This window comes from Staurois parvus, unplaced genomic scaffold, assembly GCF_062004578.1.
Source record: "Staurois parvus isolate SC_StPar_1 unplaced genomic scaffold, SC_StPar_1.0 ptg000105l, whole genome shotgun sequence".
In the NCBI taxonomy this organism is placed as follows: Eukaryota; Metazoa; Chordata; class Amphibia; order Anura; family Ranidae; genus Staurois; species Staurois parvus.
Window position 1 is genome coordinate 6,789,068 of NW_028317901.1, and position 16,382 is coordinate 6,805,449.

The following is a 16,382-nucleotide window of genomic DNA, read 5'->3' on the forward strand; positions in this document are numbered from 1 at the left end:
GGGGTGTTGGTCTCCCAGTCGGCTATGGATTATGCAGAACTGAATCTCCACCCGTTCTATCTGAGGTCCTGTTAAAACTGAAGGCGTGGAGTAATTTACCCCTGTCTTTGATTGGTCGAATTAATCTGTTAAAGATGAAAATTCTCCCAAAATTTTTTTAACAGTTGCGTTTATTAAATTCGTACAAAAGTAGAACAAAGCAAGGTACATAAGAACAGGTAAACTTATGGCAAGCAGTAGAAATACAATACACATGACATTCCAACGCCAAAGAGTCAACTGGGCATCCTGGGTGAATGGGGGGGGGGGAGGGGAGAGAAAAAGGGGGAAGAGAAGGAAAACCCCTGGGGGGGGAAAAGATTTAAATTTTCTACCCTTACTAGACCTACAGACAGGGGAGGTTAGGCTATGACAGACTGTTTTCGGTATTTCCGTGCTGCTCAACTGGTTATTGTACATTGGTGGATGCAGCCAGGCCTTTCCAACACTTCTAATGTCTTGGAGGCAGCGATTTTACAATCCTTGGAAGCTATACAATTTCTAGTGTTTAGGGGTCCCAGATCACCGCATTGTCTCACTCCATCTATGCGTACCACCCTCCGGGCCTGGGAAGCAGGGCTTAGACTGGAATCTCTCCCCCTAACACTTGCTTCCCTCATACCCCACTGTGGTTAAATCCTTCTCTTCCTCATTTCGCCTCCCTCCCAGACCCCCAATTATGGGCGAAATACCGTATTAAAACCTTGGAGCACATCACGGGTAGTGGCGAGCTCCTTTCTTTTCCTACTCTTCAAGCTCAATTTGCCCCTGCATTCTTACTTCAGATACCTTCAGGTCTCCCATGCCTTTAGAGGTCAGTTCCCTGTCCGACTGCTCTCCCTTTCCTATTCTGAGTTGGAATCTGTCTTTTGTGTACCACACATGGAAAAACCGCTATCGGTATTATACAGATATCTTCTTGTGGCTGCAAGCCCCGAATTGGTATCTTTACATCTGAAGTGGAGGACGAATATTCCTAATTTGGATGATGATGATTGGTCCAAGATTTAGTATTATCCCTTCTCTTCCCTAGTTTCTGCCAGAGATAAACTGATTCAATTTAAAATTTTACCTTACCCCCTATCAGTTACATAGAATGAACCCCTCTTTTTCTCCCGCATGTTGGCATTGTTCTCACGGAAGGATTTTTCATATCTTTTGGACCTGTCCTGTTATTATGTCTTTTTGGCAGGCAGTATTACATACAATTGAAGAAGTAGTACATATTAGTGTTCCCCTTGACCCGAAATTCTGTTCTGCAGGTAGAACCGCTGGCTCCTGCTGTGGCCAAGTGCACCTTATTAATAGTCCTCGTAAAACAATTAATGCTCGTAAAACAGACACTCTAAGCTGGAAAAAACCGTCTACCCCTGCTCTAACCTATTGGAAACGACTGGTGAATCCTAATTTACCCCTTTATCAGACTACCTATTCTAATAGAGGATGCCCCCACATATTTTAAAAATTTGGTCATGTTCGCTTGATGATATTTCTACGGCGGCTGACGTGGGGAATTGATTGACGGATAGTCACCCAGGTGCTTTGTTTTTTTTGTATTTTTTTTTGTTGTGAGCGGGGTTCCCTTTTATCTATTATGGTCCTGTTATACTGTCTACAATTGATTAGGCCTTGAATATCATGTGTGGTCCCCGTCCCCCCCCCTTTTTTTGTTTTTCTCCCTTGGGTTGTTTTGTACCTTTTGTAGTTTTATGTTCACTCTGTTGGGCTTTGACCCTGCCCCTGTGAGGGCGTCTGTTGTTTGTATTATGTATGTTTTCACCAAATTCATATCTTTAGAATTAAAAAAATGATTTTAAAAAAGATGATGTTATCCTGAGTAAACAGATACAGTACCTAACAGTGTGTCACACTTTAAAATTGTGCACCCCCTGAGTGATTGTACTCATGACACACAGGGGGAATGTCGTCACGTGAGTCTCTCTTATAGAGTATAGTTGTTAAGGATCAATTTTGACATATTCTGAGAGCATTTGACATGCATAGCTGGTCTCTTCATCTTAGGCGTTGTAAGTTTCATTTACCATTAGATGGGTTAATGATACCTGAGCTCCCGCAATCTGCACAATTCTTTGTATGATGACCATGATATTATTCGAATGGTCCAGTTGACTCATTCATTAGTTGTAAAACTTTTTTCATATATACACACACAGTATATTGTTTTATATTTGAGGACATCCAATGTTAGTGTGAACATCTCTTGTGATAGGTATAGGCAGTGACAGGTACTCTTTACTGAGAGATCTGTGGTCCCTGCCCTTGATAGCTTTGGATCAAACTTGTAGCGGTTTGATCCAAAGCTTTTCCTTGCTGGTAAACAACCAGCTGAAAACCGGAAGTGACTAAATACTCATTGCTTCCAGTTTTGTATACCATAGAGATGAACATTCCAGTCCCTGATCAGCTCTATAGTAAGCTGGCGGAACTGCCAATTTCACTGCCGGGCTCCCAGTGGGACAGGAAAGCCTGGAGAGGGATCATAGGGCAGCGGGTGGGGGGTTGACCCCTCCTACTGCCTATAAAAGCAGTGCATCAGCTAATTAGCCACTAGGATGGCTTTAACATAAAAGCAAATCGACAGCTGAAAAATACAATCCCGGGATGACGCCTGAAGCTGCAGGAATCATCCCAGTATAACTACTCAGAATGGTGCCGTACTGTATATGTACGTAAGGTGGTCAGCAAGTGTTTATTTATATATATATATATATATATATATATATATTGTGACAGGAATCCAGGAAGAACCTGGAGGATGTGTCCAGGATGGGAGGTATATTTGTCCCAGATTCATGCTCTACACTGACTGTTTTTCGTTTTGTGCTTTAATGAGGCTATTTGGCTCACTGACGGGTTAATGAGCTCAGCTGTAGCAGGTTAAGGGCTCTGGGCTCTATAAAACTCCCAGGCTGCTTAGGGGGAATGCTCCAACCTGGAACCAGATTTCTGTGCAGGACAGACTGGGGAGCAACCAAACAATACTGTGGTGAGATTAAGTCTGTGTGACTATGGACTTTGAGATACTGTGTGAATGCAATGTGTCTGAGCAGTGGTAGGCTGTATCCAGACAAGTAGATCCTGTGTTTGCAGTTAGGCGGCCAACATGGCAAGGCTTTATTTTCTGTTTGTGGTTTTTTTTTTGCTGTTTTGGATATATGCTTTGTGATCACCAACCTTGTAAATAAAGCACAACTTGTTTCACCAAGATCCTGCTGTTGTCCCGTGCCTCTTTCACCATGCTCTGACTCATCCAGGGGATCAAGCACAACCTGCTACTGAGCTAATTCCACACAAAATATATATATATATATATAATACAGTTGGTACAATGCAGTCAGGCAAGTATGGTTCTCCTGGCAACTGCCAAACCCAGGCACGTCTATCGGATTGCCAGACAGAGAAGTGTGATTTGTCACTCCAGAGAATATGTCTTGGGACAGCGCCCCTTAGTGGTGATTGTTTTACTCCAGGGAACACATCTCCACTGCTCTAGAGTCCAGTGATGGAGTGCTTTACACCACTGCATCCAACACTTTGCATTGCGCTTGGTGGTGTAAGGCTTGGATGCAGCTGCTTGGCCAATGAAACCCATTCCATGAAGCTCTCTGCACTGTTGTGGTAATCTGAAGGCCACACAAAGTTTGGAGGTCTTTAGCTATTAACTCTGCAGACAGTTGGCAACTTATGCACACTGTATGCTTCAGCATGCGCTCTGTCATTTTAACGTGACCTACCACCTTAGGGCTGAGTTGCTGTTATTCCCATTTGCTTCCACTTTTGTTATAACCCCACTAACAGTTGACCGTGGAATATTTAGTAGCAAGGAAATGTCACGGATGGACTTATTGCACAGGTGGCAACCTATCACGGTACCACGCTTGAATTCGCTGAGCTCCTGAGAGCGACCCATTCTTTCACAAATGTTTGTAGAAGCAGTCTGCATGCCTAGGTGCTTGATTTTTTACACCTGTGGCCATGGAGGTGATTGGAACATCTGAATCCAATGATTTGGAGGAGAATACTTTTGGCAATATAGTGTGTGTGTAATATATACTATACAGTATATAATCTCAATCATACAATACAGTACATTTTATACTGTTGTAAGCAGAATATTAAACACAAAAGAGAGCTTTGTAGGCTGTTTTGTTTTCATTAATGAATTAAGGAAAAGGGAGCATAGAGGCTTAATGAATATACTGTATCACCCAACATATGGTTTCTGCCCAGTAACCAAAAAACATGCATGCAAAAAAGGGGACCGTGAAAAGAGATTCACAAAAAAGTGGTTACATAATGGACAGAATGCGATACTGAAAGTAGTTCCAAAAATTATGCTTTATTACACAATATAAATAGACAATTAGGGTAAATACCCTGGTTCACCATCACCTCAGTATGAGATAATACAAAAAAACCTAAAATCACATAAAAACAACATCAAAATCGGTCTTAGTGATGGAGTGCTGCATATATAGTGACAGATAACTGTCTAGTATACTTGCAGCACCAACACATTGGTTACACCACCAGGTAGGGGGTGTGTCAAAAAATTGTACCATAAAGGTATATTATACTATGCGATGCTATGCAATAATGGCTGATATCAAGCACCAAATAACAGTAACATAATTACCCATAAACCCATAAGGCAATGTGGGTGAAAAATTGTAGATAAATGTGTGGATACTATGCCCCTCTATTAACCAGATATTGGCATGTAAACATCATGATTAAAGGCACGAGTAGGTGGTGAACATGTATTGATTCACAACAAACAAGTCCATTTTGTATGGATGCAGAGTCAGTAGTGGACAAATCACTGTTGATATCCTTAATGTAATAAAGATGGCAGGGTCCTGCTTCAAGGGGTTTCTTCACCGCAACATGCGGGCTATTAACCACCTTAATATTGATGAAAGTGTAAAACCTGCTGGGTCCTCCGTTTCTTGTAATATATAAAGGGTGCCTAGAACCTGAATGGTGAATCATTCTGTCCCCATCTTGTAATAAATTGATGACAAATGGACAGTCAATCAATATACTGTATGTGATGGCGTAAAAATGTATAAATAAACGATCAAATGCCTTATTCCGTGTAGCTGCATGACAGTTCACTCACCACCCAAGCCATAGGTGATACTCTCACAAAGTTTCCTTCATCTGGATAACCAGGCACAGTTCCGGAGGCAGCCGCCACCATCGGGACTGTATTCGGCGGGCTCCGTTCTCCCCTTGGTGCTTGTGCAGCCTGGCACAGCCTTGCACGACTCGTGGCCAGCAAATAAGGCCACTTCCCTTTTGGTTAGCGTGTATGGCGCCAACGCATATGACCTGAAGTGACATGTCTGACATATGACATCAACGCATTTCGCCGATGGGCGTATCTCACTCGGCTTCGTCAGGACCTGGTCCTGACAGCTTGGTCCTGACGAAGCCAAGTGTTTTGTTTTCATGTTTACATACAATATGATAAATTTCAACAACTATGACCTGTCACGAAATGCTGAAAAGGAAAACAGCAGCATGCAAATCCACTGCAACCAATCAGCTTATCCTGTTCTACTGATAAAAGAACTGCCATTTCTATGTGTTACTGCACTTTGTACATACTATAGCTTGTGTGTAGCCTGATTAAATAAATACATTCAATTAAATATTTGTCCTTATTCACAGGTTATCAGAGTTCACTCCCTGTACAACCAGAGAAGAGTAACAGCTGAAACCAAAACTGGGAAACTGTTTTCATTGCCTGTTAAGCTGAAAAGACTGAAATTTCTGGTGCCATCAGTTAAAGGGCCCCTTGCAAGTAAGAACCTGAATTATATAAAGATACATCTTTTCCTACGAAGTGGATATCATTTTGTTGAAGTCCTGACACATTTGTTGATTGGAGAGGGCATTGTAGGACTTTTTTTCCCCAGATGTGCTCCCTGAAGTACCAAAACACTAGAAATACTTCCTAAATGACTGTATTTAGCAAAGTGAACCTCTAAGCAGTTTCCTAAAATATTTATATATTTTTGCAGATGTTAAATTAGATATTACATAAAGACAAAAATGGAAAGCAAGCCTAACCTTAATTTAACCTTGATGTGACTCTTTCTCTATTTCTATCAATAATTAAAATTAAGGAATAGACATGAATAGAGATGGGAAGGCCTGAAAAAAAATGGCATGGCTTTAAATAAAAATAAACAATCATACTCACCTAGATGGCTGAAGCACCGATTCCAGCTGCAGCTGTCCCCCACCGCCTCTAGGACCGAGAACTGACTGATCAAACACCACTGATTGCTCAGCACTTGGTCTTCAGCCTGCAGAGAGCTGGTGACTAACAGTCATCAGCTCTCTGATCTGTCCCTCCAGCACTCACTGGAGCGCTGGGTTGTGGAAGGGGCAGGAGCATCTGGCTCAGACTCTCAGCAGCTCGCTGGAAGGCTGAGCCAGTTGCCGGTCCAGGCATCTGGGTGGATCCCAACTTTAAAGATCGTTCCTGAGCCTTAACTGGCTGAGTGATGTCAGCCAGAAGCAGGCTTTAGCCCACTGTCAGCTAAAAACGTGTCACAGGAGTGCAGAATGCACTTGCACTCCTGTGATCCATAGGAGAAGCATAGCCAAAATAGCTTTGACTATACTTCTCCTTTAATGAAAGCATTCTGAGACTTTATGTAAAGTCTTCAATTATTGCAAGTTCTCTCAGCTGGAGACAAGCAAATTCTGGAATACAATTCAAGTAACACTGTACTTCTCAAGCAAGAGAAATATGCATTTCTGCCACTAGGGGACACTTCAGCGGAAAGGCTCCAGTTTAGTTTGCTTATGGGCTCCATCTTGTACCTTCTACAGTTGGATGATTGTTAGGATACAGTAGATAATAGTTTCTGTCCTCCTCTCAGGCCTTAAATGACAGGTAAGAGGGTAAATTTGTCTGACAAAGTAGTATCTTTATAACCTTTAAATGATTCTATTAATGTTCTCCACCATCACAGCATAATATTTACCTATAGTCTGCTCAGAAAATATCTTTTTCCTTTTCCTCCTCTCAGTAAAATGGCGAGACCAACCTCTAGAGTTTGGAAACCTTTCCATAACTAAATTTTTGCTGAGAGCAAAGCTGCAATTTGAAAATATTGAGAGAAGAAATATTCTTTTTCAAATGCTACAAGGATGACAAAACTCAAGACATTAAAAATACTTTATGAAATTAAATGGTGAGGACAATAATGAAAGAGCGAGTAGCTTTTCCCTCCAGATTTCTCATTCCACTCTCATTCTGCTGCTTCTGGATCATCACAAATTTTAAAAAGCAAGTTTAGTTTATTTAGTTTACTTTCATGTCAAGTATAATAATTTTATATACACTGTATTTAATGTTCCCATTGTAACAAAATGACTTTCAAATTGTAAAACTACCCCACGCTGAATTTTTTAACTTTTTCCAAAAATTTCCATTTTGTCCGGGAAAAAAAAACAGAAAAAAATGTTTTTTGGTCCATTTCTTCTTCTGAACTTCCTCTTCTGGGGTCCCCCTGCCATATGCTGGGGTATCCCCATAGCCGTTACTAAAGGAGCACTCGTGCAGGGGTGCTCCCGAGACAAATTGTGTGCGTGTCTATGCTGCTAGCATTTTTCTTACTAAAGTTACATCTTAAAAGAAACTCTGGAAACTGACTAAACCTGATAAAGGGGCTTTTCGCCTTGTCCCACAATTAAATGTTCGTTCCCTAAGCTGCCAATCAGCAGGCCCAAGTGCTATCACATGGGAAATCGCTGGGAAAAATTCTATAGCCTTATGAAACAATAGAGCCATGAAAAGTCCAAAGTGCTACCTCACCCTTTTTCTAGTTTGAATACATCTGAACTTGGAACTTAAAGTGGTATTAAACCCAAAGTCAAAGCCGTAATATAATGCAGATAACCAATTCTTAGATGTAGTGGCTGCATTAATTTCCCTTTTCAGACTTTTCCCCTTTATTTTCACGTGTGGATCCTCCCAGTAGCACACTAACTGTCTGAGCTTGTCTACACTATGGATAGAAGAACAACTAGACACCTTTATCAGCAGCATTGTCAATTGTTTGTGGTAAATGGTTTTTTCTTAACCCTCTAACTGCCACTTTTGCTGGACAGTCTGTTAGTTGGAAGTTGAAATATAAGAGACTGGCTGGATCACCAGGTGAAAATAAAGGAGAGAACCACCATATCTTTGAATCGAAAAGAATTGATGCTGCAATATATAACATTTTTGTTGGGGTTTATTACAGTTTTAATATCTGGCATAATTGCTTTCTGCATTTAAAAATACAGTTATATTCTTAACTAATACATAACTGAATTAAGTGGTGTTGTTATCTCTGCCTAAACTTGGGCTTTAAAATAAAAATTAAATTTTTAAGGCCTCATGCACATAGGATATAAAAAATGTTGGTTTTACAGGTGTTTGATTCTTTTTTTTTTTGTGTAGTTGACTTTTTTCTTTTAGTCTTTGTGCACCTCTATGTAATGTGGCCATGCACACCTAGGCATTTACAAGCATATTAGAAAAAGAGCATTCAGAGGCTGAAAAAAAAACATCACTTGCGCGTTCAGAAGAGGAGAGTTTGAGTAGAAAAATTGCTTGACGCAACTAAACACGTGTAAACACACCTAGCTCATTTAGCGTTTGAGCATTCATCCTTTACAATGGCTAGAATGAATTCATAATTTGGCCAGTGAAGTGAACGCCCAAGTGCTTGATGCACCTAAACTTACCTAAGCACTTTTGCAAAATGTAGCTCTAGGCATGTTGTTTTAAGCTGCTCTTTTCCTGTTAGGAGCAAAAATGTCCATCGGAGGAAAAAAAAGCCCTGTGTGCATAAGACTTAATTGTTATCATGGCCCTGAATAATAATGTTAATAGGTACAAACTTTAGATAATTTTCAAATTTTGACATTAACCGGGAATTGAAATAAAAATGTGGTAAACAATAAGTAAGAAGGTAGTATTAACCATTGCAAATAGTAAAGGAAGGGTAGATAATTATATGAACTTAGAAATATTTTGGGGAGTTGCCAGGGGGTTCTAAAATTTAAATATACAGCATATGGAGGATGCCACACTGACCTCCACTTTCTTGTGAAAATGCTTGATTCATGCCTGTCATTCTGAAGAACTGATGGCTAGAGGCGAAGGAGGATGGGAAGAGCAGCACTCCAGTGCAGAGAAGATGTACAATGCCTGGGTTAACTGTGGTCGCATCAAAAATAACCTAAAAAGAATCATCCAACCCATCCACTAGTAAAAAGACCTCCTTAATCTAAAATAACAATATGTGCCCTCCAAATAATAAATGTCCACACACATATAATCACACAAAATATTAATTAAATAAGTGTCCAGTGTCTTAATAGTCCAAACCAAAAAATAATGGAATACGTACCACTTGGAATCACTGCTTTATAGTGTTGTAATCCTCAAAACAGCTTCCGCGGAAACCCTCAAAAAAATAGAAAAACCCAACATAGTGCATTAACTTAATAACTTTGAAAATAACACTCCATGCGTGCAACCGCAAACATTAGTGCAAAAAAACATGAAAAGAAAAACCACAGCAACACTTGTGCCAAACTGGTGTTGTGTTTTACTCAGTGCAAACCACTTCAATAGTGTATCACTTATAATACATATAGCATATATACCCTTACCAAATGAAATGAAAAACCGCTGTGAGATATCATATAGAGGAATCAGCAAAACCACTCAGTCTCCTTGCCTCCACTCCTGACGTTATGGTTATAATATCATCCCCTCATGGTACCGTAAGCCAGTTCCCCAGTCTCCCGGCTCCACGCAGGATGTACATGCACGCATGGAGTGTTATTTTCAAAGTTATTAAGTTAATGCACTATATTGAGTTTTTTTATTTTTTTGAGGGTTTCTGCGGAAGCTGTTTTGAGGATTACAACACTATAAAGAAGTGATTCCAAGTGCGACGTGTTCCATTATTTTTTGGTTTTGGACTATTAAGACACTGGACACATATTTAATTAATATTTTGTGTGATTATATGTGTGTGAACATTTATTATTTGGAGGGCACATATTGTTATTTTAGATTAAAGAGGTCTTTTTACTAGCGCGTGGTTTGGATGATTCTTTTTAGGTTATTTTTGATGTTTGCAACTTTCTAGGGCTGAAAGTTTTTTCCATTTAGAATTGTGTAGTTTATTGGGTTGTTTGGAGGATTTACTTTATATTTATAACTGTGGTTGCATGTATACAGTGAATGAAATTACTGAAGCCAAAGACAGCTAGATATCTAGCATTTTCAGAAGGTGTTTGAGAAAGGTTGTCTGCATATTGCTGTCAGTGCAGTTTGCTCAGAATAATGGGAAAAACATTGAAAATGTTATTCTTTTTCATTGTGTTCCCCTTCACCCCTTCCTTCAGCTTTAAAGAATAAACATTCCATGACTCTGGAAGAGATATTAGCCAAATATACCCTACCACTTACTGTCAACACATCCACTGTTTTATCATATAAACAAAAGGGGGATATGAAGTCTCAAGATGAAATGCTATCAGAGCTGACACTGCAAGATACTTATGAGGAAATGTTCCTATTTGGACATCCTATTGACAAAGGTAAGTGGAATCTACAATCATTTGGATGTTAGTTTAAAAAGAAGTAAAATTATCTGCTTTTAACATACCAAACCTCCAAGGGACCCAGAGAAGGGTTTTATGTTATTTCTTTTGATACATTTGAGAGGTCTGAAATAGCTTTTGAGGCATTGGTGAGAGTCACATAGCCTTAGTATTGGTAAAAAGGAAGTAAAATATGGTCGTTTTAAATCCAATATATTTGTTTGCATAAGCAGTTCATATATGAGACTACTAATATTCTAAACAGCCCAATCCTAATAAAAAATGTTTGCGTATAGGGATTGAGTTTTATAAACAATTATTATTAATGGCCTGTGGGGACTGAAGAAATTCCAGACAAAAACAATTTTCATAATATCACATTGGCTGAAGGTGAGGAGTTAATTGCCCAGACTAAGAGAGCATTGGCAGAATGTATAAAGTATTTGCCGGGTTAATAGGCTTTTCATTTCAAATTGCTTTAACCACTTGTCTACCAGGGCAATTTTCTCCTTTTTTTTTGTAAAATCTGCATTTTTTGCTAGAAGTTACTGTAAACCCCCAAAAATGAATTCCAGGTTCCTGAGCACTGGCGGAATCAGAGAGTCCAGTCCAGAGTTGACTATTATAGGAGAAGTCTTAAGGGTAATTTTCTGAGTGGTACCCAAAGTAGGGTGGTCTTGCACAGAGGTTGGACAAGTATTCTGTAGCCAGGGAATAGCCTTAATGGAACGGTGATCACTTTTATTAGAAAGCCCTTCAGCAGCTCTAAAAGCTACTGTGAGCTTGATTTAACCACTTGTTTACTATGACGTTTATAAACGAACCTTGGTAGTCAAGTGGTTAGGAACTATCAGTGTGAAGCAGGATAGACAAATTTTATTTATTAGTAATGTAGGTCTAATTAAAACTTGAATAGTGACTTTACGTTTGTAGTGCTGAGTGAAGTCTGAAGTACATGGCATATAATTGGATTGAAGTATGCATTCAAAATTAGCTTGTGAGCATACTGGATGCAACCATTACAATTTGATTTTTCTCTTCCTCTACACTGGTAGAATTTAGTCTGAAAATTAATCAATTTGGAATGTTTGATCTAATAGTTCATGGGGTCAAATCAACATCTTATTTGATCGTAGTGATGAGGAAAATTGAGAATAATTGAAATTTATTCTTGAACAAAATTTTGTTAATTTATGAATGTGTTCACTTTAACATGTTTTGCATTTCTATACATGTCTGTGGGAGTGCAAATCATTTTTAAAGTAAGTAAAATGTGGGTCAGAAGAAGGTCAACTACAGGTTAAATAGATTTGATAGTGTATCTCAGAAGTGTCTCAAACTGAAGGCCACTGACACAAGTGCTGAACATTAACTACCTTTGGAAATCATTCATCTGTAGCTGAGTTTTCCCTCTGATTAGTTTCTTGAATATTGTTGGAGTGGAATAGACAATATAATTGCAAATTTTCCCTAAATATTCCTATTGAATCCCATTACCCCCCCCCCCCCCTGCTGTGTAATTACTACTATATACTATGTATTGAAATTGGTAGAACAGCATAATAATTCTTCATTCCTATTTTCTTATAAAGGTAGGATATTTGTAGAAGAGCCTATAATCATTCCAATGTACATGACAGAACTGAAACTGGTGGTGGCATTGGGGTTTAAGAATGGAAATACAGATAAATGGAACTGGTTATGCAGCCTGTTAACCCAGCAAGTCAAAAATCAAGGCAGCATGGCAAATGTCACTTTTGAGGGTAAGTTGTTGGTTACATGTACAATTACAGTCAGAAATGGAGAATATGCTAAATTATAATGAACCACCTCTTACTGTAAATTGTTTGTTTGGTGCTAAGCTAACCCCCCGCCCAAAAAACCCCCAAACTATTTCCATTAATAAGTGATACAGCCACTATGTGTATTATACTGTAGTGGCATTAGCTACATACAGTATGTGGAGCTGTGTTCCACAGCAGTATGGGCAGCTTCCCATCTGCTGTCAGAACAAAATTGAGTCAACCTGACTACTTCTTTGCAATTCAGGAAAGACTTGTACTTTAATGAATGAATACAAAACTTCTTCTGTCTGGCTAAGGTGGAGATCATGATATCTGCCTGCCTCTTCAGCTCAGCGTATCAGAAGAAGCCTCATATTCATTGATAACAACACAAGGCTTCTTCTGAATAGCTGAGAGGCATTCAGGCCAACTCAGTTTGTTTCGACAGCAGACAGGAAGTCACCCATGCTGCTGCAGAACACTTCGCCACACACTGTATGCAGCCCATGCTAGTCCCGTATGATACAGCATATACAGTGGCCAAATCACTTAGTAATGTAATGAACTTATTTGGATCTTCTTGGTTCAAACAAACTAGTAAAGTGCTAGGAAACCTGGACATCAACATTACGTCCAGCTTGTGGAAATGTGATCCGCAGAAAATAGACATACAAGCATCCTAGCACACTGGATCTTCTGTGTCCACAGAAATTATTTGAAAATCTTATTATACTATTTTTCTACCATTCAACTGTGCACTGCATTAGTCTCCTGCTTCAATCCATCTTGATTCTACATCTTGGTGAGGTTCCAATAGGGAAATCTCACTTCTGTTGTCCCAGAGATAAATACATAAAACAGACATGATTCTGGTCACCACCATCCATTCAGAAATATTAGATTTCGGAGGAAAGACAATTAGTATACTGATCCACCAAACAAAAGTAGATTACATTTCTTCACTTTAAATGGAATGTTATTGTTCTATAGCAGCCTTTCTCAACCTTTTCAACACAGAGGAAACTTTGAAATATCTTTCTGGGTTCAGGAAACCCATGCTAACAGTTACTATATCTACAACTCATGATACATCAGTGTGATGGTTAGTGGAAAGAAAGCTTCTTACATTTGTGGCCATTTGGAATAATTCCCCCTTACAGATAGCCAAAAAGATCATTGGTGTCAGTGGGAACTTATCTGACAAGTATAAATTGCTCATTGCTCAAGGAACCCCTAGGAACCTAGGAACCCCTCTGGAGGAACTCTATAGCTCCACAGAATCCTAGTTGAGAAACCCAGTTCTATAGATTTAATTTGGTATGGCTGCTTAGAGTATAATAAAGAAAGATGCAGTAAATGTACCTTTAATTCACTTGTCATCTTACTCTTTTCCTACAGAGATTTTATTGCTAGACAAAAAGGACATCAATACACAAGAGCCCAGCTACAGCACCATTGAGCCAATATATATTGACCTCAATGAAATCAACAGTGACTTAAAGACACCTATGGATAATAGCGAAAGCGGCAATGTGTATCAGTTTCAGATTGTGTCAGAATTGAAGAAATTGCAACAGACCTCAAATACAGTGAAAACAGAATTCCCATCAGTACAATCCTTGAAATCCAATTATGACAGCCCTAAAGGCCCTCAAAATCTGGCCCCAAATACAGTGAAAACAGATTCCCCAACAGCACAATCCTTCAAATCCATTCATGATGTCCCCAAAGACCTTCACAATCTGACTGTGAAACAGGTGTGTGAATGTCTGACATTTCTCAATATGAGCCAATACACAGCAGCTTTTGAAGCATCTCAGGTGGATGGCCACCTAGTGTATGATCTTAACCAAGAGATGATGAAGAGCTGTTTAGGCATGAACGGACTTAACAGTGTAAAATTCTTGAAGTTCCGGGATGGATGGAGACCTAATCTGGATGCATAGCAAGCTGCAGTCACAGAGCACAGGGGATGTTCATGACTAAAGGATTATTTGTCATTTAAGCATTGGGGGTTAGTTACTAAAACTGGCAAGTGCAAAATCTGGTACAGCTCTGCATAGAATCCAGTTAGCTTCCAGGTTGTATTGCCAAAGCCTAATCGAACAAGCTGAAGATAGAAGCTAATTGGCTACCATGCACAGTTGCACCAGATTCTGTGTGGTCCAGTTTTAGTAAATCACTCCCACTGCATTTTTCTGCTCTGTTTATGAAAAGTCTTATTTAACAAACCTGGATTTGTCATTTTGTTCAGTGCACAGTTTCCAGCCTGTTGCTTGAGAGGGACTCAGCAGGCATAAGGAATTTATGCTGTTTTCCCCCATTGGAAAGCTGTGTGTACTTGCCTTATATCATCCACATTATTTCATCAAAGAATGATAAGGAACTTCTCTTATTTTCTCAATTTTGATCTGTTAAATACACCATTGAAAGGGTTGTGTTATATTTGTTCAATAAGTGCACCCCCCCCCAAATAAAAAAAGATCCAGCCAGAAATCTATTGCTGTCCTGTGTCTTGGGCACTCTGCAATGTTATCTGAAGTAGTGTTATCTTCTTTCCCAGGTAACTCAATAAACTACAAAACACCTTACCTTATGTTATGGAGTTGAGGAGAGGTAACAGTGTTCTGTAGTCCTAAAACACTTCCCTTTTTAGGGTAATAATGCTGGTCCTCCACAGATACAGTAGAGTGAACAAGTGTTGTCACCGTAGAACAGGAAGTGTGTAACAAGCAGGATCACCAGGCAAGAATAAAGGAAAAAAGCCTGAAAAATTTAAACTAATGCAGCCACCACATCTAAAGACTGGTAAACTGCAATATATCCCATTTCTGTTCTTGGGTACAGATACACTTTAATTAGATATATCTTGTTCTTTGAATATGCAACCAATAACACTTGGCTGTAGGCCTTGCTGCTTTTGTTCTTTGTTCAGATAGCTATACCAATCACTCTACCTGCATATTTGGTTAAAGGGACTCTATAGTGTGTTTTCAGTGAGTAAATATTATCAGATATTTTGCTTCTTCTTTTTTTTTTTTTTTTTTAAGTCCTTTACATTTTACATGCTTGCTGTGATACATTTTTATTATTGTGCTACAAATTAGTTGATTCTTTTACTTAGAAGCTATTTCTGTATAAGGCACCGTGATTGGCTTGTCTGATAAAGAACTTTTTTGATGAGTAAAGAAAGTCTACTGTTTTCAATCAGTTTGATAAGACTGTTAGATTAAAATGTTAGAAAAGACAGTAAAGCACACTTATTCTGCTACACAAACCAGGAGACCAGCCTGTATATATAATGATAAAATAGGTTTGAGATATATATATATATATATATATATATATATATATATAATTTTTTTTTTTAAAGGATACCTACACCAAAGTCTTTAACACATTATCACAGAGAGAGACTATTTGCAATTTTAGATTCTCTTAAACCAAACATGTATGTGTTCAGAAAATATGTAGAACATGCATGTGCTAGTAAATGCTGATGCAAAAAGCATCAGCGTTTACAAGAGTATAACTGTATACAGCCATTCACTTGTATGGCAGTCTGTATGTGGCACATACATTTCCCCAAGCATGGGAAAGCACCCATTAATTCATTTTAGGTACATAAAACTCTTACAAATAGCCGTGTGCATGATCCCTGAGAGATTAATTACCCTTATACTTTTCTTTAATCAATAAACCATTTTCTGAAGTTAAAGCAGCGCCAATCCACTTCATTGTTAGGAGTATGTGTTGCCTGTCATTTTCTATATAGTCTTTATTTAAACATTGACAGGACAGATACTGTAAGAAGTACATTTTCATTTTCCTACCATGTGTATAATATCACATTTGTAAGAACAACAGAATAATGGCTATATAATATAATTTCACATTATATCACATGTA

General features: G+C 38.8%; 1 protein-coding gene across 1 annotated transcript in view; it reads left to right on the plus strand.

The window, feature by feature from the left end:
- The window catches only part of LOC149467648 (uncharacterized), a 30,885-nt gene extending 15,220 nt beyond the window's left edge, over positions 1-15,665 (plus strand). The window contains exons 3-6 of the mRNA XM_089671459.1: positions 5,737-5,869; positions 10,492-10,686; positions 12,282-12,452; positions 13,872-15,665. Of these exons, the coding sequence (XP_089527585.1) occupies positions 5,737-5,869; positions 10,492-10,686; positions 12,282-12,452; positions 13,872-14,419 (1,047 nt within the window). The 3' untranslated portion in view covers positions 14,420-15,665. The remainder of the gene's footprint in view (positions 1-5,736; positions 5,870-10,491; positions 10,687-12,281; positions 12,453-13,871) is intronic.
- The last annotated feature ends 717 nt before the right edge of the window (positions 15,666-16,382 follow it).